This window comes from Netta rufina (genome assembly GCF_964035555.1).
Source record: "Netta rufina genome assembly, chromosome: 23".
NCBI lineage: Eukaryota > Metazoa > Chordata > Aves > Anseriformes > Anatidae > Netta > Netta rufina.
In genome coordinates this window covers 6,935,957-6,963,891 of record NC_140147.1, presented here as the reverse complement: position 1 = coordinate 6,963,891, position 27,935 = coordinate 6,935,957, and the positions used below count along the sequence as shown (strand labels likewise).

General features: G+C 41.7%; 1 protein-coding gene across 2 annotated transcripts; it reads right to left on the bottom strand.

Moving 5' to 3' along the window:
- Positions 1-311: 311 nt before the first annotated feature.
- Positions 312-26,855, bottom strand: PPP1R8 (protein phosphatase 1 regulatory subunit 8). Of its 2 annotated transcripts, XM_084300872.1 has the most exons (8): positions 26,725-26,855; positions 11,027-11,087; positions 5,855-6,008; positions 5,010-5,230; positions 4,239-4,383; positions 3,612-3,676; positions 2,645-2,998; positions 312-2,080 (listed from the first exon to the last, which is right to left on the bottom strand). In XM_084300872.1, the coding sequence occupies exons 1-7, from the start codon at positions 26,784-26,786 to the stop codon at positions 2,645-2,647; spliced, it is 1,062 nt and encodes a 353-aa protein (XP_084156998.1). In that variant the 5' UTR covers positions 26,787-26,855; the 3' UTR covers positions 312-2,080. The 2 variants fall into 2 exon arrangements, with proteins under 2 accessions (XP_084156998.1, XP_084156997.1); XM_084300871.1 differs by having other exon boundaries at positions 312-2,998.
- Between the last annotated feature and the right edge of the window lie 1,080 nt (positions 26,856-27,935).

Genomic DNA, 27,935 nt, shown 5'->3' with positions numbered 1-27,935 from the left:
TCTGCTAGAACCAGAATTCCACTCAGAAAATGCCAACTGTTGTTTAAAACCCACTGTTAAGTGGCACTGTTGTGTGCGAAGTGCAATGCACTGCAGCACAAGGCAGCAAAGCAGCAGGTCACAAGCACTGAAGCTGCAGCAGTTTTAAGGGCTGCAGCCTGAGCCAGCTACTGAGCCCTTCAGTGACAGTTGCATTTTGCAATAGCAGAAATCCTTTAACAGGCCACAAGACAATGCAGTGTCTACCGCAGAAGTGTAGATTGGGAACGAACACACTATACTCTCCAAACTGGCAAAATTTGCGTTTAATTTACAACATAGTAAAGGTTACAGGTAAAAAGCTCAACAGAAAGTGTGAAAATGCCTATTACATATTACACAAGTGTACAAACTTCTGTACAAAGCCCCTTGATGTTATACTGTCCCCTCCTGTACTGGCCAGCTATGGCCTCTAAGCTCTGAAATAATGAGAGCTTGTAAAAACCCAGGGAGGAGAAGAGCTTTAAAAACCAATTTTCAGTAAAGCTTCCCTTTTCAAGAAAGTTCTTGCAAAGAGCCACTTGCAAAATAAACAAACAAAAAACCCTACCAAACCCCAATAAAAAAAAAAAAAAAAAAAGAAGAGAAAAAAGACGACCTGTTCAACTTTTACTTGCTCTAACTAGTCTTACCGTAAAGAGTTGCCTTCATAAAACTGACTGTCTGGAAAAAGAAAACTACATCCTGTAAAGAAGCAAAATTAAAAATTAAAGTGAGAAAGGTTTTGAGAGTATGGAGTGTTTGAAAGAAGAACGTAACAGGACTGAGTCATTTTTAATAGCAACTATGCACAGAGTGGCATAACTATATCATGAAGAAGTTACCGCATTCATTCATGTAACAGTTTGAGCTAGATATGAAGGCATGGAGAGGAACAAGCCAGTTTCTAAAGGCATCACTCTTGTGAACAGGGTAGCTACTAGCTCTTTTTTACCTCAATACCATGATAGAAGCAATCACTCTGCAGATGCAGAAGTTGCACTGATTTCGGAGCATCTGTTCAAAACAGGTCTAGTGCCTACAGCACAGCAGATGCATTATAAAACAGCACTGTTCCAGCAACCATCATATTTTCACAACTCTACATAGCCAGGTAGCTACAGTACTGTACACATTAATGAACAGCTGGATATACTACTGCCATTTTAGTACACATTTCCTGGAGGATTCCCCCAAACAAAGGAATATGACTATGTAGCTGAACTGCATTATGCAATGTAAAAAAAAAATATTAAAATAAACCTAAGAAAGAAAGGGCTCTGGCCTTACCTTTTATAAAGTCATAGGGTCTGAATACGTTTGAATCAGATTTTGAAATCTGAAACTGTGGATTTGATGGGGTAAAGCAATAGTCCAAATCACATTTCTCATTTTATTCAATGGGAGAAAATGATTAAGTAGTCAAAAAAAAAAAAAAAAAAAAAGTAATGCCATGAAACCAACTTGTGTGCTTCTTTTATTCAAGGTGAGGCAGACCCTCTACTAGGAATTCATATTCTAGCTTTAGGTAGCACTTGATTCCTACCCACTGTTACTAGCAGCCAAAAACCAAAATAGTGTGTAGATTGCAGTTTTAGTTGTTACACATATGAATCCTCTGACACTATGGCTGCTCATTTGCATGTGTGCCTTGTCATATCTCATGTACTCTAAGCACACAAGTTCCATTTGTAAATAAAAGCAAAATTATTTAAGTTAAAAGGGCCACCAAGTTTAAAAAAAAGTGTATTCCCCTATGTTAACTCCACCTTAAGTTATCACTACTTTGTCAATGATTATTTGTATGCTGTAGGTAGTGTCTATCCAACAGTCAAACGTACCTAGACTTGCCATGCTTGTATGCTGCCATTAGTACCAACACAAGCTCGGATCCATCCATGCGTGTACCCCTTTATCCATCTACACGGCACTCCATCGTGCAACACTGGACTCCACAACTAAGGAAGTCCATCTATTCCTTGTCAATCTCAACTCCAGGTACCCATCAACTCATAGGATGTTGTAGTGTCTTAGGTGGAAATTAAAACAAGCTGCAGCCGAACTAGGAGAAAAAAAAATGCCTCACATTGGTAGGGTTTTGAAAAGGTACAAATAAAAGCTAGCCTGTATTTTGCAAGTTTTAGAACTCAGACCAGTGGGATTTCTGAAAGGCCTGGCCCCACAAACATTTACTTCTGATACAGCTGACCTGCTATAAGCAAGCCCAGCAGGAACAACATTACTCATAGTAAGCACGACACCTAAATACACTCATTTGCAGGGTCATGCCATAAATGATAATTAAATTGTGTGATTCTGCCCCTTCAACTTATGGATCAAAATTCAGAGTAAAGACCTCAGGGGACAGAGGCTAAGAAAAGGCTGCCAGATATTTTGGTTCAAAGGGAGATGGTAGCTATATTGCTTTGTTGTTGTTGTTTTTTTTGTGTTGTTTTTTTTTTTTAACAGATATAAAAATGTTTGAAGATAGATCTTTAAAGAATTATTTCACTTCTCCAATCTCCATATTACATCTGGTTAGGACATTAAAATTTCAAAAGGACAATACTACACACAAACAGTTTGTGGAGTTCATAACTCCCACCCTCCCTCAACAAAACCTAACTCAGATCAGTAGGGAAGGGGTTGGCTTCTTGCCCGGCCATGCCTCCTTTGCATATTTCTTCTTCTTGGGTTCATTCACAGCTTCAGGATTAAAGACAGCAGGATTTGGAGCTGGGTTCATGTTAACTGTTGAGGGTACAACAGGAGTCAAGTCCACATCCGGGGCAAGATTGGGGTAGGGCATTGGCAGACCACCAATGAGTGCTGTCCCATGGACGCCATGTGATTGGGAACCCGCCTCATTGTGAGTTGGAGGTAAGCCACCATATAATCCTCCACTGTAGGGAAAGTTTTGCATACGCCGTGATGCAGAATCATCTGTGGTCAGTGAGCCTGGATTGTCCAGTCGCTTTTTCTGCGGAGGAAAGTATTTAGAGAATTATTCAAAATATACGAAATAAGCAAGCTATTTAAACTGGATGCCAATGCCATTTTCCTCCCAAAATGCACCTCAAATAGCCACTTGAAATAAAGAAATGAGTGGAAGTTTTCATATCTTCCTAGAGTATTCAAATTAAATATTGTACTGGCAACATACTTATCTTGGGGGAAATCTTAACCCTGCTAGTTCTAGTAAACAACCTTATGAAATCTTTAGCATTTACACTGTTCAACCAAATAATCTCTCATTTTTCCCTTTTTGTTTTCCATACTTCCCACAATTTTAACTGATGTCTAGAACTACCATACTGAATTTTTGGAAAGTGGTTCTTTGGGGAAGGAAAAAAAATGCCATTGATCCCATGTGTTAAAGAAAGGAGCTAAAGATGGACTTTAAGGAAAGTGGTCAAATTGCTTTTCTATACATATATATATAAATAAATAAATATAAATATAAATTTGCAATACTTCTCCTTAACTATAAAATATTTCCCACAGTAGGGCATTATGTTTCTAAGGTGTAATCCACATTTTGAGTTCATCAATGTAATAATGGATCAAATAGAGAGTTAAAAGTTACTATGTACCTTAACAGGCACTACTGCTGTCTGTACCATGTTCCTGAAACGCCCAACAGACGGGTCCACATCCTCTGTAAAGGCAAGAACAGTGAAGCTTTCAGTAACAACACAGAAAAAGATAAAACATCTGTCAACTAAAGCAGCCTATATGAAGAATTGATACATGGACCTTCTCTTCTAAAAGCCAGCACTCTAATAGCCCTCAGTAAACACAAGCATGCTTAAACAAAAAGAGGAGCTAAGTGTATGGGTGGGGACACCTAGTGGTTTTGTCTCAAGGTGGGTTCATCAGTTATTCTATTCTATCAGTTATTCTATTAAGGAAAATGCACTTCCACTAAGGAAAATGCAGAAGTGCTCTGGGGATGGGGATGGACAGTCTATTTACACTGTTCAGACAGAATGGAGTTCTGGGTTAAAAGCCGCTGCTGTACAAGGCAGGGAGATGAAAAAGGTAGAAGTCACAGGCTTAAGTAGGACATGACAGCTTCTCTGAAATAGCAGAATATTCTCAAATATTCACTGTCAAATTTCTGTTCTCCTTATCTGTTTACAGCCATGATGAATCTCTATGTGAACACCTGAAAGAGGGTATTTATAGTCACGAACTAGAGAGTAAAGCCAACTACTTACCAGGATTGATGATTTCATCATCATCACTGAACGTCACTCTGGAATTCTTTCGTTTTCTCTTTGGTCTCTGAATATCCAAGTTTCCTTCCTCTATGGTTAGCGTGGAAATTCTTTTGTTGTGGGCTGTATTAAACTCTGTCAGGTTCTAATAAAAAAAAATGTGAAGAAGAAACAGTTTAAGTGCCTAGCGTATGAAGTCTGTGTTAATCACTGGTTGTACCCACTGTAGCTTCAACTTTAGACTGCTAGGAAGAAAAAGTGTTTCAGTGCTGGAACAGATCACCCAGAAAGGCTTGGGAATCTTGTCTGTGAAGATATTCAAAACCCAACTGACCATGGTCTTCAGCAACCTGCTCTAGCTGACTCTGCTGGAACAGAGGATTTGGACCATTATGCAAACTGCTTTTCTTCTCCACTGGCTAACTGTAGGAAACAGGGCTGCATTCACTGTTATTTGGGGAAATCACCAAATAACAGGGGAAATCACCCCTGACCTAGGGCAATGCTAACTGGAGAGAGACAAGGGAGCTCTCTGCAACCTTTTGCAAAAAGATAATTGGAATAGTAGGATTAGGGCACTGATTCTGGAAAGCAGCATGAAAACAGGCTTATTGTGGTAGAACGAGATGATTTGTGTATAGTCTGAGGTGTCTTCTGCCAGAAGATATATTCAAGAACAAGAAATTAAGAACCTGAACCAAGCAAACAAGTAGGGAATGCCATTTGTTTAGATGGATATACCATCTTGGTACAATGTAACATCACACTCACATCAAGTTCTGTCTCCTCTTCTGGCAGGCCCAGCAAACCCTTGAGCTCTTCATCTTCACCGCCCATTTTCTCATCTCCTTTAACTGCTGATGGCAGTGTCTGAGGCTTCTCTCGCAGAGTATATGCCCGTGTAGAAGCACCAAATGAAACTGTGGAGTCAATGGGTATCTGCTGGGGTTTGTGAGCTTCCAAACGGATATGACCCAAGAATGTGCCATGTGCTGAAAAAAACATCAGAATGGAAGAGTCTGTAAGTCATCTGCTTGAGCTCACAGTATTCAAGTTTATGACTCGAGATGTTCAGAAGCTGTACATGATTGCCATGAAATACAAGTCACTGAAATACTGCTGAAAACATTAGTTATTAAGTATGTTTTACCTGATATCTCACAAACTAAGATAACTTACATCAGCCCATAGAAAATCATGAAAATAAACATCATTTAGTTTCTGGATTCTTGCAGGTCTCAATGGACCATGTCTGGAATCATTCCCTCAATATGTCAGGTTTTAGTTCTTGGAAACTGCCCTCAGAACAGAAAGCTTCATTATAATTGCAAAATGAAGTTCAAGTCACTTTCTTCCTCTCTCTTGAAAGGAAGACTCCTAAGAGTCTAGAAATACTGTTTTCAACACCAAGTGAAGCAGAAGTAAGTTGACTGGAGCATTCATTCTATTGCTCCTAACCATTGCCAATCGTTCACTAAGGTGCTAATTTAATTTAGATTACCGCCATCTAGCCACACAGTGTAAACAACAATAACAAAGAAAAGGAATGTCTCATTCAAAGATGTTTAAGCACTGAAACATAGTACTTCTGTCTGGTTATATGTCATGTTACTTACTGCTGTTTAGATCTATGAGGAAAACCCTCTTGAGATGTTTGTGATAGACCAAGGCAGCATGGACCCGAGAGCAAGACTGGTGGTCAATGGTAAAATCACACAGATCAGGATTTCTCCCAAAGAGATAGTATTTCTTCTCATCAATTATGAGCTTCTGAGGTAGAATATCAAACAGAAGAACATATTAGACTCCTATAATCTTTTGGATCTTCCTGAAAAAGTTCAAGACCATGAATAAAGAGAGCAAATTCAAAGGAAAGCATCAACACTCGATCAATATTTCAGTTTTTCCTGAGATTGTTCAATATAGAAACTCACATCTTCTAAAAATTGAAGCAGCTGAATATGGAAGATACCCAGTTATTCCCTTCTTTAACAGCTAATGTAAGACAGTCTGGCAGGAAGTATGAGTGTCTCGCTACAGCAGGTTCTCTCCCACATCCACTCCCAATGATTTTTATGTGTCACTTGAGGCAGATGATCTCGGGCCTTGTTGAAACCAGGAATCTATGCTAAATGATCTCTAGTCCAATATAGAACATCAAAATTATAAAATTTCAAAACAGAAATGGGCATATAGATTTAAGACCTTTATTATAAAGATGTAAAACTAAAGATGTTCTGTCATATGAATCCATACTGGCCTATTCAAGCAAACTATTAATTTTTAGACTTTCTTCTTAAAATTCATCCTAGTTCTAATCTCTTCTTCAAGGAAGATCTTGCATACTGTAATATCAGTCATGTAAAACACCTAAGAAAACCAAAGGAACATGTTGACACTGTTCTATGGTGTATACAACATATTCCTACTAACATACTTTACTAAAAGGAACTCCTTATGCCTAAATGCTGAAGTACCTAAGCAGTGCAGCCATCTTCCTCATTGCATTGCAAGAGCTTAATTTGACCTGTGACACTTCCAGCTGCACAAATCAAAAGCTGGCAATCCGTTAGGTATTTGTTAACAGATGGTTTCTCCTGCTTTTCTGAAACATTCACCAAAGCCCACGCAACGTTTCAATAGCCTGATCAAGATATTAAACAGTACCAGTCCCAGGAAAGGCTCCTGAGGGGCAACACTTGTCATCAGCCTCCACCTGAGGAGCCACTGGCCAAAACTCCCTGGGTGCGACCTTCAAGCCAACTCCTTGTCCACTGAATGGTTGACCCATCAAATCCATCTCTCCAGTCTGGAGATCAGGATGTCATGTGGGACCGTGTCAAAGGCCTTACAGAAGTCCAGGTAGATGACATCAATCAGTCTTCCCTTGTCAACTGATGCAGTCACTCCATACAGAAGGCCACCAGATTGCTCAGGCATGATTTACCCTTGGTGAAGCCACACTGGCTGTCTCAGATCACCTCTTTGTGTTGCATGTGCCTTGACGTTGCTTCCAGGAGGATCTTTTCCATGATCTTGCCAGGCACAGAGGTGGTGCTCACCAGTCTGTAATTCCCTGGCTCCACTTTTCTACCCTTTTTAAAAATGGGAGCAACGTTTCCCTTTTTCCAGTCACCAGGGAGTTCGCCTGACTGCCAGGACTTTTCAAATATGATGGAGAGAGGCTTGGCAACTGCATCAGCCAATTCCTTCAGGACCCTGGGATGCATGCCATCAGGGCTCATAGACTTGTGCTTGTTCAGTTTCATCAGGTGGTCTTGGACCCACTCTTTGCGTACAGTGGGTGGGACTTTGCTTCCCCAGCCCCCATCTACAGGTTCAGGGGAACAAAAGACTTGGGAAGCCTGCTGGTAGTGAAGGTTGAGGCAAAGAAGTTGTTGAGTACCTCAGCCTTCTCCATGTCTGTTCCTACAGTTCTCCCTTCTCATCCATCAGTGGGGGAAAACTCTCCTTGGCCTTTCTTTTCTGAGCAATGTACCTATAGAATCCCTTCTTGTTAGTCTTTGCATCCCTTGCCAAGCTCGGTTCCACCTGTGGAACCTACACTCATTAAACAGCGTTTCAAGACATTTTGCGAAGATTGAAACAAATTCATAAATTTGAAATGTTGCAACAAATCACCAATAGCAAAAATCATTTTATTGGCTTTACTTCAGTATAATGTTTCTTACAATTTTTGTGCCTCTGAGCTATAACCCAGTGTCATCCTTCATACACTGAGCTTAAACACTTCATGGTTTGTTTTAATGTTGCACTTTTCAGACCCAGCAATCACAAAGTATACCTCAGACCTCTATACAAGACCTGGGATACAGATGGCTCGGTTAGTATCAAGTGCACAATAATCACAAAGATTTAAGGATGTTCTTAGTTGGTTACTACTGCCTACTATGAAAGATAAAGAACAGTAAAACCATTTACCACACATCCCAAACCAAAACCAGAAACAGATGTATCAGATCCAAATTATGCTCATCTGTTGAAGAGTTCCCATACGTATACACAGTACATTATGTATAGCTGCTGACTTAAGTTCTCAGTTATGGTGATTACAACAGACACACTGGTACACACTGTATGGCAGTCAAACTGTACCTCACTGAGATGCTTTGACACTGATAACCAACATCAGATACTAAGGAGATAAAATACAAACTCTACAGTCATTCCTTATCTCTGTGCTATTACATTCCCCAGTGAACCTCAGAGTACTTGGATAGCAGACTAGCAATGGCTGCTAACACTACGCTTTGGAATGGCAAAAGAACTCCTTTAGGTTATCAAGAGAGTTGATGGCAGGAAAAAGGAATTTGGATGTTTGTTGTATCACTTTTTTTTTCCCCCAATACAGAAGGAGACGCCAGGCTTACAAAGCCAACTTGGGCCTTCTGTAGATCCAAAAGCTTTGGTCCACACAGCCTAACTACCCCTTCTCAGATTCTGAGGACACCAGGACTGCCAGTTTATCAACACTGAATTTGTTTGTCCATTGTCAAAAGCAACGATGCATGCTCAGGATCCATATAGCGTTCTGTTGCCTTTTTTCATTCCCAGCCGGGTCTCCCATGGTAGCCTTTATGGATGAATTTAGCAGAGAGCTCCATATAAACTCTTTCATCCTAAAGCTCTCCATTCTCCAAAATCCAAAAGAAACATGGTAAGAAAAAGCCGGTCTCATAGAGTAAGTCTCGAAGGTGGGAAGACTGCATTATGTTTGGCCACCTGCCACATGCCAGAAAAAAACAAACAAACAAACTTTGTAGGCTTTGCTCACTATCTCATTACATGGCCTGAAAGGAAAAGTGGAAAACCTTATCCCAAATACAACCCTTACCCCAGGTGCTACTGGTAGGATGGCAGTCGGAAGGCTGAGCTGAGAAGCAGCCCTAATACAGCTCTCGAACTTCTAAAAATGTTTCTGAACCCATAACAGTACCATGAGAAGCTGAAGACACAGGCCATGGCTTGAAAACAGAAAATGCAATGGGGTTGAAAGCCATAGGAAGAGCTGGAGAGGGATAGCTACAATGCAGTCCAAGTGGCTGGTAGGAGCCAACTCATTCATGTCTTGTATCATCTAATGAAGTACTGTGAAGATGTGATAAACGTGTTAGTATCTAGCTGGGCAGCCTGCTCAAAGGAACCTGCTTTAGCAGGGGGGCTGGACCTGATGATCTCTCAAGGTCCCTTCCAACCCCTACAATTCTGTGACTCTGCTTTCAAACTAAGGCCGAGCAAAGATCTCTCATAGGTCAAGGCTAGCTTTGCCAATTGTCTGTGTCTTCAAATTTGGACTAGGAGTACTCTCTCAAAACAATCTGTAAAACCAGCAGTTATGGACTATTTCACTAAAAATAATCATTTTAGTGGTTTCTGGCCTGGAAAAATACAAGGTTATTTGCAAGATCTCCACTTACCTTTGCAGACCATATTATGCTCTCTTCATCAAATTTTAAAGAGGAAATTTCTCTGCTAGACACTAGGAGGAATACTTGCTACTTTCCGATGCTCCTGTGGTAGCATACAGCACAAACCAGGAAAGACAGAAAGTTCACAGAGTCATAGAATGGCTTGTGTTGGAAGGGACCTTAAAGATCACCTTAGTTCCAAGCCCCCTGCCATGGGCAGGGATGCCACCCACTAGATCAGGTTGGCCAAGACCCCATCCAACCCAGCCTAGAACACCTCCAGGGATGGGGTTCCTTAAGTCCTTCATCTAACATTGAGCTCTTAATTTTCCAAACTTCTGCTCATAAGGGTTAACTCAACTTTGTAAGCTTCTGTAATCCAGAAACTTTTGTCTTTTTCAGTCAATCAAAGGTTAGAAGTCTCTTAATGACTACAGTAGGGTCACTGGCTTGCATCCTCTCTGTCACCAAAGGTATAAGCTTCCCCTCCCCCTGCTGCCTTGTTTTAATTTATTACTTTTGATTGAAAGATCTCCTTTTCAAAAATCTGAATGTCAATCAGTACAACACCAATAATATGACTCAACAGGGAGAGCTAAGACGACACAAAATAGAGGAGAAAGACTCCTTTGCAGTAATAAAAATTGTTCACATCTGTGTTCACTTAGATCTAGAGCATGGGATGAAGATCATGCTGTATTTCATGCTATAGGACAGGGCAACAATCTTGTAAAATATGGGATGTCTAGTTAACCTTACTGTAAAACAACATAAAAAAGTGAACTGACCAGATGAGTACCTCAGACTAGAGCATAACATGAACTTTTATTCTTAGTCTTTTCTATTTGAGATCTCTTTCCCCATGTTATTTGAGTTCCTGCTCCTGAAATTCCTAAGACAATGTGCCTTCTGGCTCCAGTCTGATACTACATATACAAGTATATTGTAGGAAACAAAATGGCAACTTTAGTCCAAAATTAAGTTTGGAAGCAATAAGCCTCTGCCAACTACTGAGTTCCCTCACAAACGTTTTGTTTTTTCCTCTCTTACTAGGACAGGGTTAGTATTCAGAGATCAAATTATCATTGTTTCAAAGCTGAACACTGCAGTTTTGTATCCCTTCAAACATTGCATCTAATAGGAAGATAACTGATAAAAGCACTGCATAGGTAGAGACAATACAGGCAAAGGAAAACACTTCCACTTCATTCAGAAGTTTCAGAACGTAACAGTGATTTGAAAATAACAAACATCAGAGAGAAGGGAAATACTTCTAAGTGTGGAAAACATTGGAAAATTTTCTACTGTTAGTGCCTACATATATGATATACCGAGCTCATACAACATCTACTTTCATACCTCAATGAGTTTGTCTCCTTTGACTACATCCAGATGTAAGCCAGGTGGAGGTTTTCCTGCCCTGGAAAACAAAGGAAGTTAAATATAACATCACAATATTTGGTAAAAGGTTTATCAGTATTAGAGCTAATACTGTATTAGATCTACTGACTAAACAAAAGGAAGCAGATTTATTTTAGGAAAAATATGAAATTACCAAAGATTGTCTTTTTCCTCCCTGCAGATTCCTTCTGACTACAAACAAACCATGTTTTTTAACGGTATGTTTTAAACTAACAGAACACGAAGTATTTCAAGCTTTACTTCTCCAGCCAAAAAATAGCTAATTTACAAAATTAACAGAGCACCTCCCAACAGGAAGGTCCCAACAACTAGAGAAGAGGACAGAATGTACCTGTCCACTTAAGGACTTGCTTGAAGGCTCCATTTGCTCATGTTACCTTCAAAGCAGTAGATCCCTTAGCTGTGGAGAGGAGCTGAAACTTCTACCATGCTCATCTCTAGAAATGGTAACGACCACAAGCCTAAAGGGGGCTTCATGCATATTAGTAACAATATAGAAAAACGTTGGCCAATGGCTGGTGTTCTTTCATGCTCATCCTGTAATCAACCTTTCCTACCAACACAGGTAGCATGGAAGAGACCACAGCATTAGACAGCAAAGAGACACTTATCCTACAACTGTACAGTCTTTCTCCACCAAATTCTCAAACACAAACAGCTAAGTTCCCCCATCCCTCCGGCTCTATCCCTCCTCACCCTGGGAAGCAGATTTTCCTGTCAGCTTTATTTCCACCTGGGCAAAGGGAGCACAGAGGCATATAGGACTCGACAATGCACAGCAAAGCAATGCCAACACATATCTGAACACAAAAGCATTAGCAGCATCAGAAACACGCTTGGCATTCTGTGGTCACGACATGCCTGTGGTATTGATATGCTGCCCTTCACAACACAAGATCTTTGACTGCTCAGAGCAAACAATCTTTTTCTTTAAAAAAATCTGTATTTGTAGTACTGCTTTACTGATAATATCACTGCTGCTTGTCTCTGTCGCTGCATTAGGCTTTCTATGAAATAGCGATGACCCAGTTCTCAGCTGCATTGCTGCCCTTCAGAAGAACCACAGAGATCACATTCCCATTTACTGCTTTTCTTACTGCACACAAGCCAAGAGAATGGTGACAATGGGCAGTGACATTCTCAACATGGTTGCAGAAGAAAGGTCCCCTGAAAGTTGTTTGAAGAGGTTAAATATAGATGTTTCTGTTCCTGGGGCGTTTTGAAGGTCTATTCTGTGTCAGTTGGTTACTACACCAATGCTCTCCTAGATAACTTCATACATGAACACGGTCCTCTATTATTCCTACTTCGTTTCTTTCTCAAGTATTGCACATGTGTTTTTCATTCTTGCTTCAAATCCATTATACCAGCCTGCTTAGATCTCTCCCTGGCCCTTCCTGAAAATGCCAGTTGGACTTTCACAAGTTTTTGTACCAAAATAAGATATCAAAGATGGATATAGCTGGTACTTTCTTATTCTTTTGGACGAAAAACAAACAGCAGCATGGAAAAGTGTCTAATCATAGACTATCTGAGTTGGAAGGGACCCACAAGGATCATTGAGTCCAACTCTTGAGTCCCCAAAGGACCACTCGAAAAATCAGACTGTGTGTTTGCGTGTTGGCAAAATGCTTCTTGAGCTCTGGCAGACTCAGTGCTGTGACCACTTCCCTGAGGAGCCTGTTCCAGTGCTTGATCACCCCTGTGATCTAGTGAAGAACCTTTACCTGATATCCAGCCTGAACCACCCCTGTTGCAGTTTCAAGCTGTTCCCTGGGTCCTATTGCTGGTCACCAGAGAGCAGTGCCTGCCCCTCCGCTCCTCTTTGTGAGGAAGCTGTAGACCACAGTGAGGTCTCCCCTCAGTCTCCTCTTCACCAGGCTGAACAATCCAAGTGACTTCAACTGCTCCTCATATGTCTTCCCCTCTAGACACTTTACCATCTTTGTTGCCCTAAGCAGACAAATCAAGGTTCCAAGGGCAGTCTGCTAAAATGGTGACTATCTCCTAGGAATGGGATTCTGGCAGTGTGGGGAAAGACCAGCAAGTAAAAATGCCCCCAGTGAAGCTACACTATGTGGATGTTTAGTTTTACAAAGATTGAGTCTGCCAAGCACTCAAATACAGCTAGGGGACCATCTCCTCTTAAATATTCCTGTAGGACCACATAGCCAGGCAACGCGCTCTTTCTCCCTGTGCTGCTCTAAGGTCTCAGCTCTCATTTTTCATTGTAAGACAGATTTCATTCACAGATTTACTCCTCAGGTCCACTTCTCAGTGTCTCTTCTTTTTCCCTCCAGCACTGGCAAACTTGTTTTTCTCCATTCCACTGAAATTGCCAAGTTCTAGTTACTCTGCAATATAACACCCCTTGATAATTTTTGCAAAGCCTGCCTTACTTGCATGATAGAAAAGCTGTCACACCTCCTTTAAAAATCAGTAAGCCTTCCAGCAAATTACCTCTACAAACAAGTCCCCTTACTCAGTCTTGCCTCTGCTTCCCCCTCTTCAGTGAGCTCTTCCTGGTTCTTCAAGGGTCTGCATGTCTTAAAAAAAAGATTTTAGCGACATCCTCAACCTACCTGTAGAATCATGAAAAATGTCACTATTTTAAATCTGCTTTTACCTTCACCTTTACTTTTGAACTCGTAAAAAAAGCCTAGCAGCAACAGAGGAAGATGTTGTCCTCAGCTGTGAATTAAGACGCTTTAAAAATTTATCCATTCTCTGGTTTCTTATGGAATGAGAATCCTTTGCAGACAGTAAACTTCCCTCTCTACCTGTGCCTATAAAAGACTGAACACAGTTAAGGCAGTAAACACCAATTGGCATACTACCAAATCAAACTCACAGAAATCACTTCTGGTAAGAAAAGCCCTTTAGAAAAGACTAGATCAATGTCACTCTAAGGTTGCTGAAGTTTGATTCCTGTAAAAACCTTAATAAAAAAAAAAGTTCTATGTTCTAAACTAATTAATTGCAGTCACTGAGTATCAGTATTAACAGCTCTATCTGGAAGTATCAACAACCCTCATATGCTCTGCCCTGTCAGACCCCCAATCTAATGGAACAAGGAGGTAAAACACTGAAAAGAAACCACTTGCAAAAATCTACTGGAAGAAAGTTTATTAGAAAGTTGGTACTGTACTGATTAGAAGAGAACAGTCTAGAGAACAGTCTTCCCTCTCTCATTTTCGATACAAAAACGTTCTCTTTCTCCTACTGACCGATGTGTTAAGATATCCACTAAATTATTCTTCCTACACTGTTGTGAATGATGGAGAAGTTACTTGAGGTCTACAGAATCTTATCTCCATAGAGCAGGTATGAGCAGCCTGGCTTAGCACTGCTATGAGACAAGTGATCTCACTTCACAAGTTATCATCAGCAGTGCTTGTGTTTGACAGAGAAGAGGTTGTTCTGTACTTTTCGGATCGCATATCACAATCCCCACTGCCTGAGCACCTTCTACTCTCTACAGGCCAGCATTCTGCATATGACCTTAAAATCAGACCTGCAAATGGACTGTTACTGACCATTAATTTAATAATTTGAACTGAAACAAAATATACTTAGACTGGATCTTCCAAAACTTACTTGGAAGAAGAGGAGCCTTCCACCGAATTAGCACAGCTGATTGGAAAGGAGAATATGACAGTATCATTAAATTAATTGTCTTGATCAGAGCTAAGAGGACACCCTACACTAGAATTTTTCTTCACTGAAAATGAGTACAAGGAACTCAAGTAAGTGTCAGTAAATGAGAATTTATGGCAATTTGTAAAAAGGAGTAATTAAATGCAAAACCCAGATATTTAGCGAAATATCCTAAGAGACTCCAAGTATCAGTCTTCTACACTTAAGAGTTCAGCAATCTATTGCTTAAAATACCCTCAGCTCTCAGATAAATTAAGGCATCAACCAATGATACTAATTTTAAAACATATTTCATGGGCAATGTGGAAACTACAAACAGTAAATTCAGATTCTGACTGGGAAATAGATAGAAAACATTACAAAAAGGATCTAGCAGACACAGGAATTGACTAGCAGTCTGACCACAACAGTCATCTAATCTGTACTCCAATATTCAACAATATTTTCATTTGGAGATATGTGACCATACATGGGGCATGACAGTTCTTCCAATGCCAGGGAAGCATTTTTCTTGTTTTAAAGAAGGGCAATTCTTGCTTTGAATTACACATATTCTGCTCCTTTCAGCATCTGTAATAATGCCAAGACAACTACCATGCTGAAGGAGCATCTTAGTTTGGGACAATACAACCAAGCACTGAAGTAGCTTCTTTTCTACTTAGATGAGTATCATGAGAAGGAGTTATGAATATGGCATGTTGAAAAAACATGATACTTACCAGCCAAATCATTTGGCTTCCTGCAAGAGAGAGTGCATATATTCATGGACTATGACAAATGAGCAGAGAAATGACACTAAAAATGTTACCAACAGACAATGAAACAAAAGTGCATGTTATTCACTACCTGTAGAATAGATGGGGAGTTACAAAATGGACTGCCTTCACACTCAAAATATTCCCAAATGGATTAATGGAATCTTTTATATATTTTTTTCCAACACCGCAAGGTGAACTTTCCTTAGAATTATTCTCTTCAAAAACACACAAAAGATGTGTACTACTTACACAGTAGTCCAAAAATACTATATTCAAGTTCCTTTAGACCACTTCTCTGTAAAACAAGAGTGCTATCAAGAGTCCATTGCTGTTTCTGTATGATAAACATTAAGAACTCTATCTCTTGCATTCCTATGGAATTGTGTTGGGCAGACCAAAGTGACAAAGAGTATAGAACCTTTTGCAAAAGAAAATCACCTCCAGTAACCAATATGGGACGCCTCAAACAGCAATACTTTCCTGGTTTCCAACAGTTAGCAGCCACGAGATTCCTTGAGCTGGCATCTATACACACAGGTATCCACATAAATTGCTCTGTGAACCTCTGTAAACTTAAAGCATTCACAGAATCTTACACAAATGGTTTCACAGATCACCTACAAAGAGCTAAAGTACCATCTCCACTTCTTGGCCACAAATCTGCTACTAATTTCATCTTACAACCCCTGGTTATTCTGAAAAGGACAGCAAATACTTGTCTTCTACAGATTTTCTGTACACTATTCAAGACATCCAACGTATCCTTCAGTTGTTCCTTTTCCAGACCACAGAGAAGCCTAAGCTAGCCATCTGTAGTACAGCTTCTTCTATCTTTGAGATAATACTTAAAAATAATACGAGAAAGAAATCACATTCTTGAATTTTGAAGAGGCAAGTAATATCTCAGTGTACCAGAATTGCTGGAGACAACTAAGACGACGTCAACAATGGTATTGGTGTAGTAGACCATCATTTTTAAAAAGCTTTTGACAAAATTATCAAATGGTCTTATGAAAATTGAGGTGTGACAGGGAAAGGACACAGTAATCCACAAGGGAATGTAAATGATCAAAAGTCAGGGCTCTGTGATGTTTTTATGCAGTCTGGAAAAAAGGGAGCCAATGAACAAATGAGAAAAATCACTTATGAAAACCACTATGTAAGAAACTCAAATTGTACTACAATACTGCAAATAAATCCTGTGATACAGAACAACTGCTTCAGAAGACTCTCTGGGGGGAAAGAGTAGGAAGAAAGAGTACTCTTGACTGCTTATACATGCAACAGAGGAAGACCACCTCAATCATACATATGCAACTATGACCTCCAAATTCCTTATTGCCACTCAGGAAAGACCTGGAGCCATCATGACTTTGTTCAGAAAGAATCAGAAGAACACTCCTCAACAGCTGACAAAAAACAAAAGACATCAAAAGGTATAAACTACAGAAATAAAACATTTTCCAATCTTGAAAGCTCTTGTTACCCTGTAGAGAAGGGAACAAGAACAATAACCAGGTCTTGCACAAGGGGGAAAAAATAAACAGGACTACCTCTCTTCAGGGGAGAAAAAAACCAAACAACACACAAGTATTTATTCTCTTAGTCCTCTTAATGAATGCTACAAAGCTAGCGTATTTATTATTTCTTGAAACACAGGAAACGAGGAGACTTGAATTTGAAAACAGTGCAGAAAGCACTGTCACTTGATGTTGTGGAGTTAAACTGTAAGATAACAAAGGAAAATGAGAACATTTGCGGAGATTAGGTCTGGTGTTAGTTGTTGAACACGACCATCCAGACACAGTATTCAGCTCACAAAATCCTTAACTTCTGGTAGCCGAAAGCCAAGAGTGTAGTCAAGAGGTCAGAATAGACAGGGCTTGTGCCTAAGTTATTGGTCACTATCATAACAGGAAGCCATCTTGGCTGATGCTTTTAATTAGTACTACCATTCTTAAGCTCTTTCCCATGGAAAGAAATCAGAATAAAGACCCCCCTCTTATCAAAACACAGGCTGATGTTAGTGATCTTGTGTATCAGCAACAGAAATAAGTCAATTGCCTTTCTCAAAGCTTGACAAAAACACCACAGATGTTGAGACCAAGCTAGCACTGTAACTTGGTTAGGTGACTTAACACAAAGAGGTGCTATAACAAAGTTAAGGCCAATACATTTTGGGTAATTATTTCAGCTCACACATAATGGTTTCTCCCAAATTGGATGAAGAGGGTTGCCAAAAGAGCTGACCAGTAATCCTGATCCAACCTCATTCAGTCTGGAAGAAATATAACGGTTAAGGCTTTTCAACTTTCAATAATACAGGTTGCTAAGAAACATTTACGGTTTCCTCTATTCTTAGAAGCATTAAAATGTTTCTTGCCAAACTTTCAGCTATAAGAAATTCAGTTAAAAAATCCTTCAAGTTTGAACTTGATGACCTTTCCTGTGTCAGTAGAAGGAAGGGATGTCATCCAAGGGGACCTGGACAAGCTTGAGACGTGGGCCCACGAGAACCACGTGAGGTCCTGGGCAACCTGGTCTGGTGGGTGGCATCCCTACCTATGGCAGGGGGTTGGCACTAGGTGATCTTTAAGGTCCCTTCCAACCCAAGCCATTCTATGATTCAAAGCATTTGCCCCACTTCACCTTGGCACTTTATTTGCTTGTTACAATGCACAGTTACATGCAGTAAAAGATTTTACCGGTTCACTATGGTTCCCTTGGTTACTTATACAGAAATAAAGTCTCTATGGAATACAGGGAAATTTAGAAATCATACACAGAATTTAATTCCTGAGAGCAAAACCATAAATATGCTATTAGTGAGAACTAAAGGTTTGATGACAGAAAGCTGGGAGGAGTGGTTGATACCCCAGAGGGCTGTGCTGCGTTCAGAGGGACCTTGACAGGATGGAGGGTTGGGCCAAGAGGAACCTCCTGAGGTTCAACAGGGGCAAGTGCAGGGCCCTGCACACAGGGAGGAATAACCTCAAGCACCAGTACAGGCTGGAGGTGACCTGCTGGAGAGCAGCTCTGCAAAGGAGAACCTGGGAGTCCTGCTGGCCAGCAGGCTGACCATGAGCCAGTGATGTGCCCTTGTGGCCAAGAAGGCTGAGGGGATGCTGGGCTGCATTCGGAAGTGTTGCCAGCAGGCCAGGGGAGGGGATCCTGCCTCCTGTAGTATTGTAGAAAATACTACATAGGGATTTATCAGTGCAGAATGAGAGAGGTTAGTGGGAAGGATGTTCTGTATTGCAGAGAAGTGAGTGAAGAGCAAAAGTTGGATTTTGTATTAGGAGTATGCAAGAGAAGTTGAATCAATAAATTTCAGTACAGCAGTTGAGAACTGAAAGCAAGTGTGGGTGGGTATTAGAACACATTACCCAGAGTAGTTGGCCTCCACCATCAGGGGTGCAGTGGTGGTTGTGCAGAGTTCTTCACGGTGCTTTTCTAGCTGCTGTCAGAGCTGAAATCTGCAACCCAGCCATAGTGGCTCTGCTGCTGTGGCACATTTAATAGATCTGTGTTTTTTTTTTTTTTTTGATTTGTTTTTTGTTTTAATAGCAACTACAATTTCTCCACGGATGGCTTCAGTGGCTCAGGAAGTAATGCAAATCACAGTTCATCAGTTGGTGTCCAAGGTGGAGTGGACTGGATGAGAAAACTAGCATTCCGCTACCGCAGGGTACGAGAGATATACGATAAATACAAAACTAACATTGGAGGTGAGTGTTCCCATACACCAGTACCTGGAGCACTAACCAGAGTTTGTAACACCAAACTTGGCTCTTCTTGGTAGCTGTTCCATACAGTAGTTTTTGCTTTCCTAAATGTTTGAACATGAAAATTAACTGTTCTGCTCATGCTAAATAGGATCATATCTCTGTGTAATCTAAGAGGCTGCATCTTCCAAAACTGAACAGTATTCCAATGTGCTCTCTGACTTATGTAGATAGTGTTGGTTAGTCAATCATATATCTCAGAGAAGGGTTTGGTGCAGTGTTCCTTTGCTACTTTTGAATGAAAGGCTGCCTATCACCCTGTGTAGAACAAGCCTAAATGACTTATATAACATTCTGCTTAGGAGACCTTTTCACCTATGTCTTCAGAAAATCTTTTATTACACAACTGTCAAGAAGTAATGTGTTCGTTCTTTTGGTTGCCGTGCTTAGTCTGACATGATATCTCTAAGTCTGTTCACAAAGTCACTTAAAATCTTCTGATTTTTCCAATGCCACAGCAGTAATAAAGATGCATACTGCAACTCTATTCCACAGAAGTCAAATGTTGAGAAAGTTTCTGTTTAGTCTGAATCTTAGCATTGAGATCTTTAGGAACAGGGTGCTGCTGGAGCAGAGCAGCTCATCTGACTGTGTGACAGCCTGGTGGGTTGCAGGTTTAAGTACCCTTAGCCTAAGCAAAAGAAGCTTGATACAACGTTTTCTTTGACATACTTTCTGAAATATAAACAAAAAGGGTGGTCAGAACTATAACCTTCAGCCTTAAAAGTTGTAATAATAACGTCTGCATTTTAGTGTACCACAGTTACCTTATTTTTGGTAGGGATCAGACATTATTTCATATTTTGCATGTGGGAAACCTAGTTGTGGGGTTTTTCAGGACCTGTCTAAAGGTAAAGTAGTTGCTAGCACAGCCTGGAATGAATCCCTCTGTGGCCTCCTTGTCAGAGTACTAGAGTATATTGCGTAAAGGAGTGGTGGGGGAGGAGTGACAAGAAAGAGTCATAGTGCATGGCTAGAAATTGGGTGGAAAGAGTTTCAGACTCAAGGAGCTCTCTTTTTTTGTTGTTGTTTTTGTTTTATTTAATAATGGAAGCAGAATTGACTGCATAGCCACCATTTCTGACCATTTGCAACTAGATGTTTTGAGAAAATGATGTTTAAAAGGCATTAAGTACAGCTCTGCAGAGAAGGACCTGGGAGTCCTGCTGGCCAGCAGGCTGACCATGAGCCAGTGATGTGCCCTTGTGGCCAAGAAGGCTGAGGGGATGCTGGACTGCATTCGGAAGTGTTGCCAGCAGGCCAGGGGAGGGGATTCTGCCTCTCTGCTCGGCCTGACTGAGGCCACACGTGGAGCATTGTGCCCAGTTCTGGGCTCCCCAGTACCAGAGGGAAATAGAGCTACTGGAGCGAGTTCAGAGGAGGGCTATGGAGATGATGAGAGGACTGGAGCACCTGTTGAATGAGGACAGGCTGAGAGATCTGGGCCTGTTTAGCCTGGAAAAGAGGAGACTGAGGGGAGAGCTCATCAGTGTGTATAAATATCTGAGGGGAGGGTGTCAAGAGGATGGAGCTGGTCTCCTTTCAGTTGTGCCCAGCGACAGGACAAGAGGCACAAACTGAAGCCCAGGAGGTTCTGGCTCAATATGAGGGGGCACTGGGACGGGTTGCCCAGAGAGGTTGTGGAGTCTTCTCGGGAGATAATCAAAGCCCGCCTGGATGCCATCCTGTGCAAGGTGCTCGAGGTGATCCTGCTCAGCAGTGGGGGTGGACCAGGTGATCTCCAGAGGTCCCTTCCAACCTTGGCCATTCTGTGATACTGTTTCATGGCATCAAAAATTCAATTTGAACTACACTGAATTAAACAGAAATTCATGTTCATTCATTAAGTAGTGAGCAACAATTGAACAATTATTTGATAAAACTATACCTACATTTTTTGAGTGAGAACTTCCCTGTAGCAATCAGAGGAAGAAAAGAAAGGACTTAAAATATCAGCAAGGCTAGCCACTGCTCTGGCTGGCCATCTTGCTGTAACCACTATGCTTACCAGACAGTTGTTCAAAAGCCTTCTTACTTGGATAGTTTCATTTCTATCTTATTTTTTCATCAATTTTTTTCATTTCCATACTAAATTTGTTTATTGTTCTTGTCCTTTAGCTGTGGTGTTTTTTTTTTGTTTGTTTGTTTTTTTTAAAATTGCCAATACCATCCCTCTTGTCCCTCTTTCAAAATATGAAGCCAGTGAACACCAGCATTGTTTCTATTTACGGGGCAACTGGAGCTCTGTTCTGTCTCAGTAAGATCTCCATTTTCCATTTATGAATTGGGACATTGCACCTATTTCAATCCAAACAGAGCTTTCCTAAATGCAGTTAACAGAAAAGACACTTTTTCATAAGTACCTTCTTAAAACAGCAGTGTTTTAAGACTCTTTACAGAGATACATACTACTACACATCAAGTGGAGTACTAGTCTTTTTATTTATCTATTTATGAACAATGATGTTACTAGTCAATGACAGTCACTCTGTGATTAACCTATGTACTTGCACTTTATCCTTTTATTTCTGAATATTAAGTTTCTGGCTTTTAGAGATTCCTAATTTAGGCAGTTAGAGATCTGGGCAAACAGCAGTGTATGAAGTTTAACAAGAGCAAGTGCTGGATTCTGCACCTGTCATCAGCATGCTCTGGCAGTCAAAAGAGCCAACCATACCCTGGGGTGCATCAGGAACAGTACTGCTAGCCGGTTGAGGGAAGGGATCGTACTGCTCTGTGCTGTTGCGGCCTCACTTCGAGCACTGTGTGCAGTTCTGGGCACCACAGTATAAGGACATAAAACCATTAGAGAGCATCCAAAGGAGGGCTATGAAGACGGTGAAGGGTCTAGAAGGCATGACACATGAGGAGTGGCTGAGGTCTCTTGGTTTGTTCAGCCCAGAGCAGAGCAGGCTGAGGGGAAGCCTCATAGCGGCCTGCAGCTCTCTCGTGAGGGGAGCGGAGGGGCAGGCGCTGAGCTCTGCTCTGTGGGGACAGCGACAGGACCCGAGGGGACGGCATGGAGCTGGGACAGGGGAGGGTCAGGCTGGATATCAGGAAAGGGCTCTTCACCGAGAGAGGGACTGAACACAGGCACAGGCTCCCCAGAAACATGGTCATGCCACTGAGCCTGCCGTTGAGTTCATGTAGCATTTGGACAATGCTCTGAGATAAGGTTTGATTTTTGGGTGGTCCTGTGTTGGACAAGGAGTGAGACTCAATAATCTTGCTGGGTCCCCTCCACCTTAAGATATTCTGTGATTCTACTGTCCACCCTACACTTCTGTATTTTGTCTTATTTTTATTGTTCTCATGTTCAAATTACACTGAATTATACCAAAAGGACTGGATAGTACTCTGACATCTTTATGTTGACTACACTTGTCACCAGTTTTTCTGTATTAGAAACTAAACAATGTTTTTCTTCAGTTTCTTCGCCTCATGCTCCAGAGGCACTGTGTTATGCTCTGTGTTATGCCAGGATGACTCTGAGGGATTTGTATAGATGATCTCTGCCCTTGATGGCAAACCAGCTACTGCAGAACCATACAGTAATGGAAGAAGTAGGTATGGACAGTCAAGAAGATGAAGACTAGTCTAGGCTGAGCTTAACCAGGGAAGGGGCAACGAGAAATGAAACATTTCAGAAAAAGTGGACAAAGCCACTAATGCTTTGGGATGTGATGCTAACTAAGAAATGCCAAATAATGGAACTGAAGTCAAACAAATGAGCTGACAGTAACTTTTCAACAACTCTAGGGTTCAGTGTTGACATACTAGCAGGGTTACAACACCTATACCCAGCTGAAACTGAGCAGCCTCACTGAAATCAAATCCTATCCAGCCTAAAGAGAAATTTTGAGTTTTAGCTGTTAAGGACATAGACAGGACAACTTTAATCTTATCGTGTTAGTTTAAAATCAGGTCAATTATTTAGGTTTCTAAATGTGGACTCAGAAGCCTAATTTAGCCAATTCCTAAAACGTTGGCCTAGGTGACTACCATGCACATCATCATGACCAACTTCAAGGACAAGGTAGAATTTCCAGAACTCTAGAGCACGCCCTGTCCAGGGATCTGTGTAAAATAATTTCCAAGAACAGCCTGTTCTTAGCTCAGAGAACTGAAGAGATGCCACTGTTACTTTTAAGACATAGTATTTTATATGTATATACATTCTAGAACAGGCCTGAAACCCCAACTACTGGTTTGTCCAGACAAAGTAAGGAGAGATTCCTGATCCCAAATGCAGGTTAAACCAGGAGAAAAGGAGAGATGGACAATAACCATTTAAATCATGATACTCTCATCAAAAGTGGACCCGGATCATTTATATCTGATATAAACTACTGTTACTCGTTAAAGGTACCTCAGAAGGTATGCTAGTGTGTTAGTAAAGCCAGGATAAGTAATTGTTTTATAAGGACATTTTCTAATCTCATGATATGCCTAAATTTAATCCACAAAAAGCATTTTCAACATCTTTATAACAACTTCATTCCAATTTTAAAACGTATAGTCTACGTCTTTACTAATGCATATGGAAGAATTACAGTACATGCATAAGTAAAAAACCTAGTTGGAAATAATACTTTAAAATATGTAATACTTTAATATAAAAGAAATACTTTAATATAATTGGAAATAATACTTTAAAAAAAATGTAAGAAAGAGTATGTTATGAACTATGAAGAAGTAACCCATACCAGCATGAGAACTAATTCCAAGTCCAACATTTAAGCCAATAAAACCTTTCAGTCTTCTCTGGAAACTGGATACTAAAACATTATCCATGTTAGGAGAGAACAGATAAAACAATGAGAGCAGACATCAAAAGCATGGTCAATAACTTAAAGACAAGAAAAAAACTACTTCTAATTATGTTTAAGATATATTTCTCTTATGATGGGTGTTCACAGTCCCCACGGCAGTTACAGTTGGAGGCAGGAAAACAAATAGATAGGTAAAGTCTATGATTTTGATTTTAGTGTAGGTTAATTAGATTGAAAAGAACTCACTGCAGAAGAAGCTGCTCCTCACCACGAAGATCCCCTTTAACTCGATGGTTATATCTCTCTCTGCTAAGATCTATGCTGCTACCTAGACAAAAGATTTTTCAATGCTCATGCAGCTTATGTATACACTGAGATTTTCTGGAAGTCAGAGCTTCAAATAATGATACCACTGCAAGCTATTTTCACTCTAGAGAATCCTAGCTATGAAAGACCCATCACTTATTCAACGTCACATCTGTGTGCTTGTTGGTTTGCCCTGGAGGAAATAACTACTTTCAAATTGTGAGAATCTGTAATGCAGTAGATGCCAAGGGAAGTCACATAAAGCTTTAACAATAAATATATTCTACTCTCTTTCCAGAAAAGAAAAATAAACCATAAGTAAATAAATCGAACAAGCGAGAAGAGCTCCTCCCTCCTAATGGATGAGACAGTAGAATACCACTAGCCATGACTGCCTAATATTTTCCATTTTGAGTTGCCTGTACTTTTAGCAGAAAACAAACACACTTGTACTGGTAGCTATCTGTATTGCTTTCCTGATCCAGATTATTATTATTATTAGGTTTATGAAACAACTTACCTGTTTCAAAACAAGCGTTAAGCAAAACTTTTTTTTCCCACAAAAAGGAATCTTTCGCTTTGTCACACTTTTGCATGACAATTTGAGTAAGATCAAACTGTATCAGGTATGCCTTTTAAGTATCCTTGCGTAAACATACAGCTTTTACTAACTCAGTACCTAAAATATTACAATTTGCACCTATACAATAGAGGAGTAAGAAAAATAAAGAGCTCCCTTAGAATGCACAAAGAGAGCGTACACATAGGAGCTCTGGTTTACCTATGAAGTACTTTAGGAAATTATGGTAAAAGAACATACAGATTGCAAGAAAATAATCACCAAAAAGCTTGGAATTGTCAGAAAGAAACAGGCCTGAACAGTTCAGTGCCTGACCATGACCTCCTTTCTTCTGGGCGTGAAAACTCCAGCTTGGATCATATTCCTGACTCCCATCTCATTGCTTTAGTATTCAGTGCAATGGATTGTGCTTCAAAAACAAGTAAGGTCAGCACCAGCACAATGAAGAAAGCCGTCTGTCTGTAAGACCCTGTCCTGTTTGTAGCGGAAGTTAGGAAGTACGTAGCTGAAGAGGCCCTCACAGTTATAGTCTATATAGTCCTGCCCTCCAGATGGTATTTATTTAGGAATTCTTCTGCAATAGCTTACAAGTGACTGAAACGAGGTATTTAGCAAGCTATACTGTTCCAGCTGTTCAATCTATGGCTTTCAGAGGCAGAAATTGTTCAGATTTACCACCAAATATAATCTAAGTTGTGAACACTATTGTATAAAAATGCTAAGAAAAAAAAAACAAAACTATGTTTCAAATTTCAAGTTGAACATCCAGAACATACTGAACATTTTTTTTGTTTTTATCTAACTCTATCACATCACTATTTTACAGCCATCTTGCCTCACACAGATACTTGATATTGTACACATTCAGTATACTTTTTATTTAAAATTTAAATGACTGTACTAACGGAAGCAGGCACTTATAGAGCGTGTAAAAATTTGAAAGCACATTCACTAAGCATCTATGGATTAAGCACTGCCATCAAGCATCACAAAGTAGGAGACGTAGTAAAATCCAGATGACTATGCAATTAAAGACTGCAATCATGAACAGGTATATGTGGCTAGCTTGTACAAGTATATAAGCCCTTGAGTTTTCAGCTTTAACGTCGTGTCACTTTCTATGTGACTTAAACTAAAACTACACACATCCCCTGAATAATCAGCGATGCGGCACCTGAAGGAGATGGCACAGCAGAGACCTATTATTAGTCATCTATTCAGAAGTGCTAAGCAAAACAGGGCCCCAGACAGCCTCACCTAAGGCCCTGTTTTCAGAAGAAGGCCGGACCAGATGATTCCCAGAGGTCCCTTCCAGCGGAGCCTTTCCTACGAATCTAAAATCAGCAAAATTCACGTTCCTAAGGCTGCATCTCCAGCTCATCGCTTTGCCCTGGCTTCTTAATTCAACACAACGCAAAACCAACAAACAGGCTGGTTTCAAGCTGGCAGATTTCTTGTGCTGCACACATAGCACACCCCGCGAGCACCGCTCGGGCCCTGGGGAGGAGGCGCAGCACCTCCACAGCGCCGAGCCGCGGGTGAGGGCCGCTGATGGCCGCAGAGCCGCCCCGCCGGGACCGCTGACAGGCCCAGCGCGGCCGCCGCTGCCCGCGACCGCCTCTGCAGAACGAGGGAGCTCGGGCCCGGGCCGGCGGCCCCATCCCCGCACCCGTCAGCCGCCGCCGGCCCGCGGCCTGGCCCGCCCCGGGCTCCCCACACCCGCCCGCCCGCGCCAGCCCCGGCCGCGGCGCCGCCCCCTCGGCCCCGTCCCGCTCACCAGCTGGGGCACTCGAAGAGCGAGAGGCCGCCGCCGCCGGCCGAGTTCGCGTTCGCCGCCATCTTGCGTCTGCCCCATTCAGGCGGGCGGAGGCAGGCTGGGAAGCGGGAGGACCGGCGCGGGGCGCGATCCCGGCGTGCCCCGCGCGGCGCCGTGGGCGGGGCCCCAGCGGAGCCGGCAGCCGGGGTCCGGGCCCCGCCGGAGGAGCGGAGCGGGAGGGCTGCGGGCGGCCCGGGGGCAGCCGGCGGCAAACAGAACGGGGCTCCCAGGCCTCGCTTTAACGCGTGCGACGGCGTCTCGCCTTTCAGCGAACGGCAGAGGACAAAGCAGATGGCAGCTGGTACTCGCCACGCACCGCGTTACCGTTACCGGTACCTGGAGTTGGAGGGACGGGCAGCAGGCGGCTCTGGAGCCGCAGCTCCAACAAGAGCAGCTCCCTCCAACAAGAGCTGCTCCTGCAAGGGTCAAGCACCCAGAGCCCTGCAGGAAGAGCGGCTGCTCCCACAAATCAGCTCATCCCTTCCCCAGCTCTCTACGCAGCGCAAGCCACCCGTGAGCCTGCCACACGTGGCAACAACCCGCTCCTGCTGCAGCAGAGACGCGCTTCTCACTGCAACTCCTCACGCTTCTGAGCATCACTCAGGATTGCTGCTCAAAACAGTTCCTGTGGAGCTTAGCTGTGTAGCTGCTGCAAAGCAAGGAGGACAAAGGAGTCAAGCAACTGCAGCAACCCTAAGTCCAGGGAGCTGGGTTAGTGTTCTCAATTCCCACTGCCTGAAATTGGCTGGAAATAAGGCACCCAGGCTTGCCTTAAAGCAGGGGAGGGGGTAAGCTCTTTCATTTCTTACAGAGGTGTAAGATCCAAAGGAATCTCCCCCTACAGCAGACAATGCATGAAGCAGCAGGATCTATTTTTAAATAAGGAGCAGAACAACACGTAGTCAGTTTCCTTGCTCTCTAGTAAGATTTTACAGTACAGCTTCAGCAAGGACTTCAAGTTCTACTGCTCTGCAAATAATCAAGGTTTACCTGCATCAGATTCAATTTTATATCAGCTACTGTGGTTTATATCCATGTGAGAAAATCAGTGGTTTCAGCTGTTTCATTCTGAAGAATCAGGGCCCACACAATTAACATCAGAAGAAACACTGCTGTTGCTTATATAAAGCAGGGTAGGTGTCTAAATCACAAGAGAAAGAAGCTGTGACAAA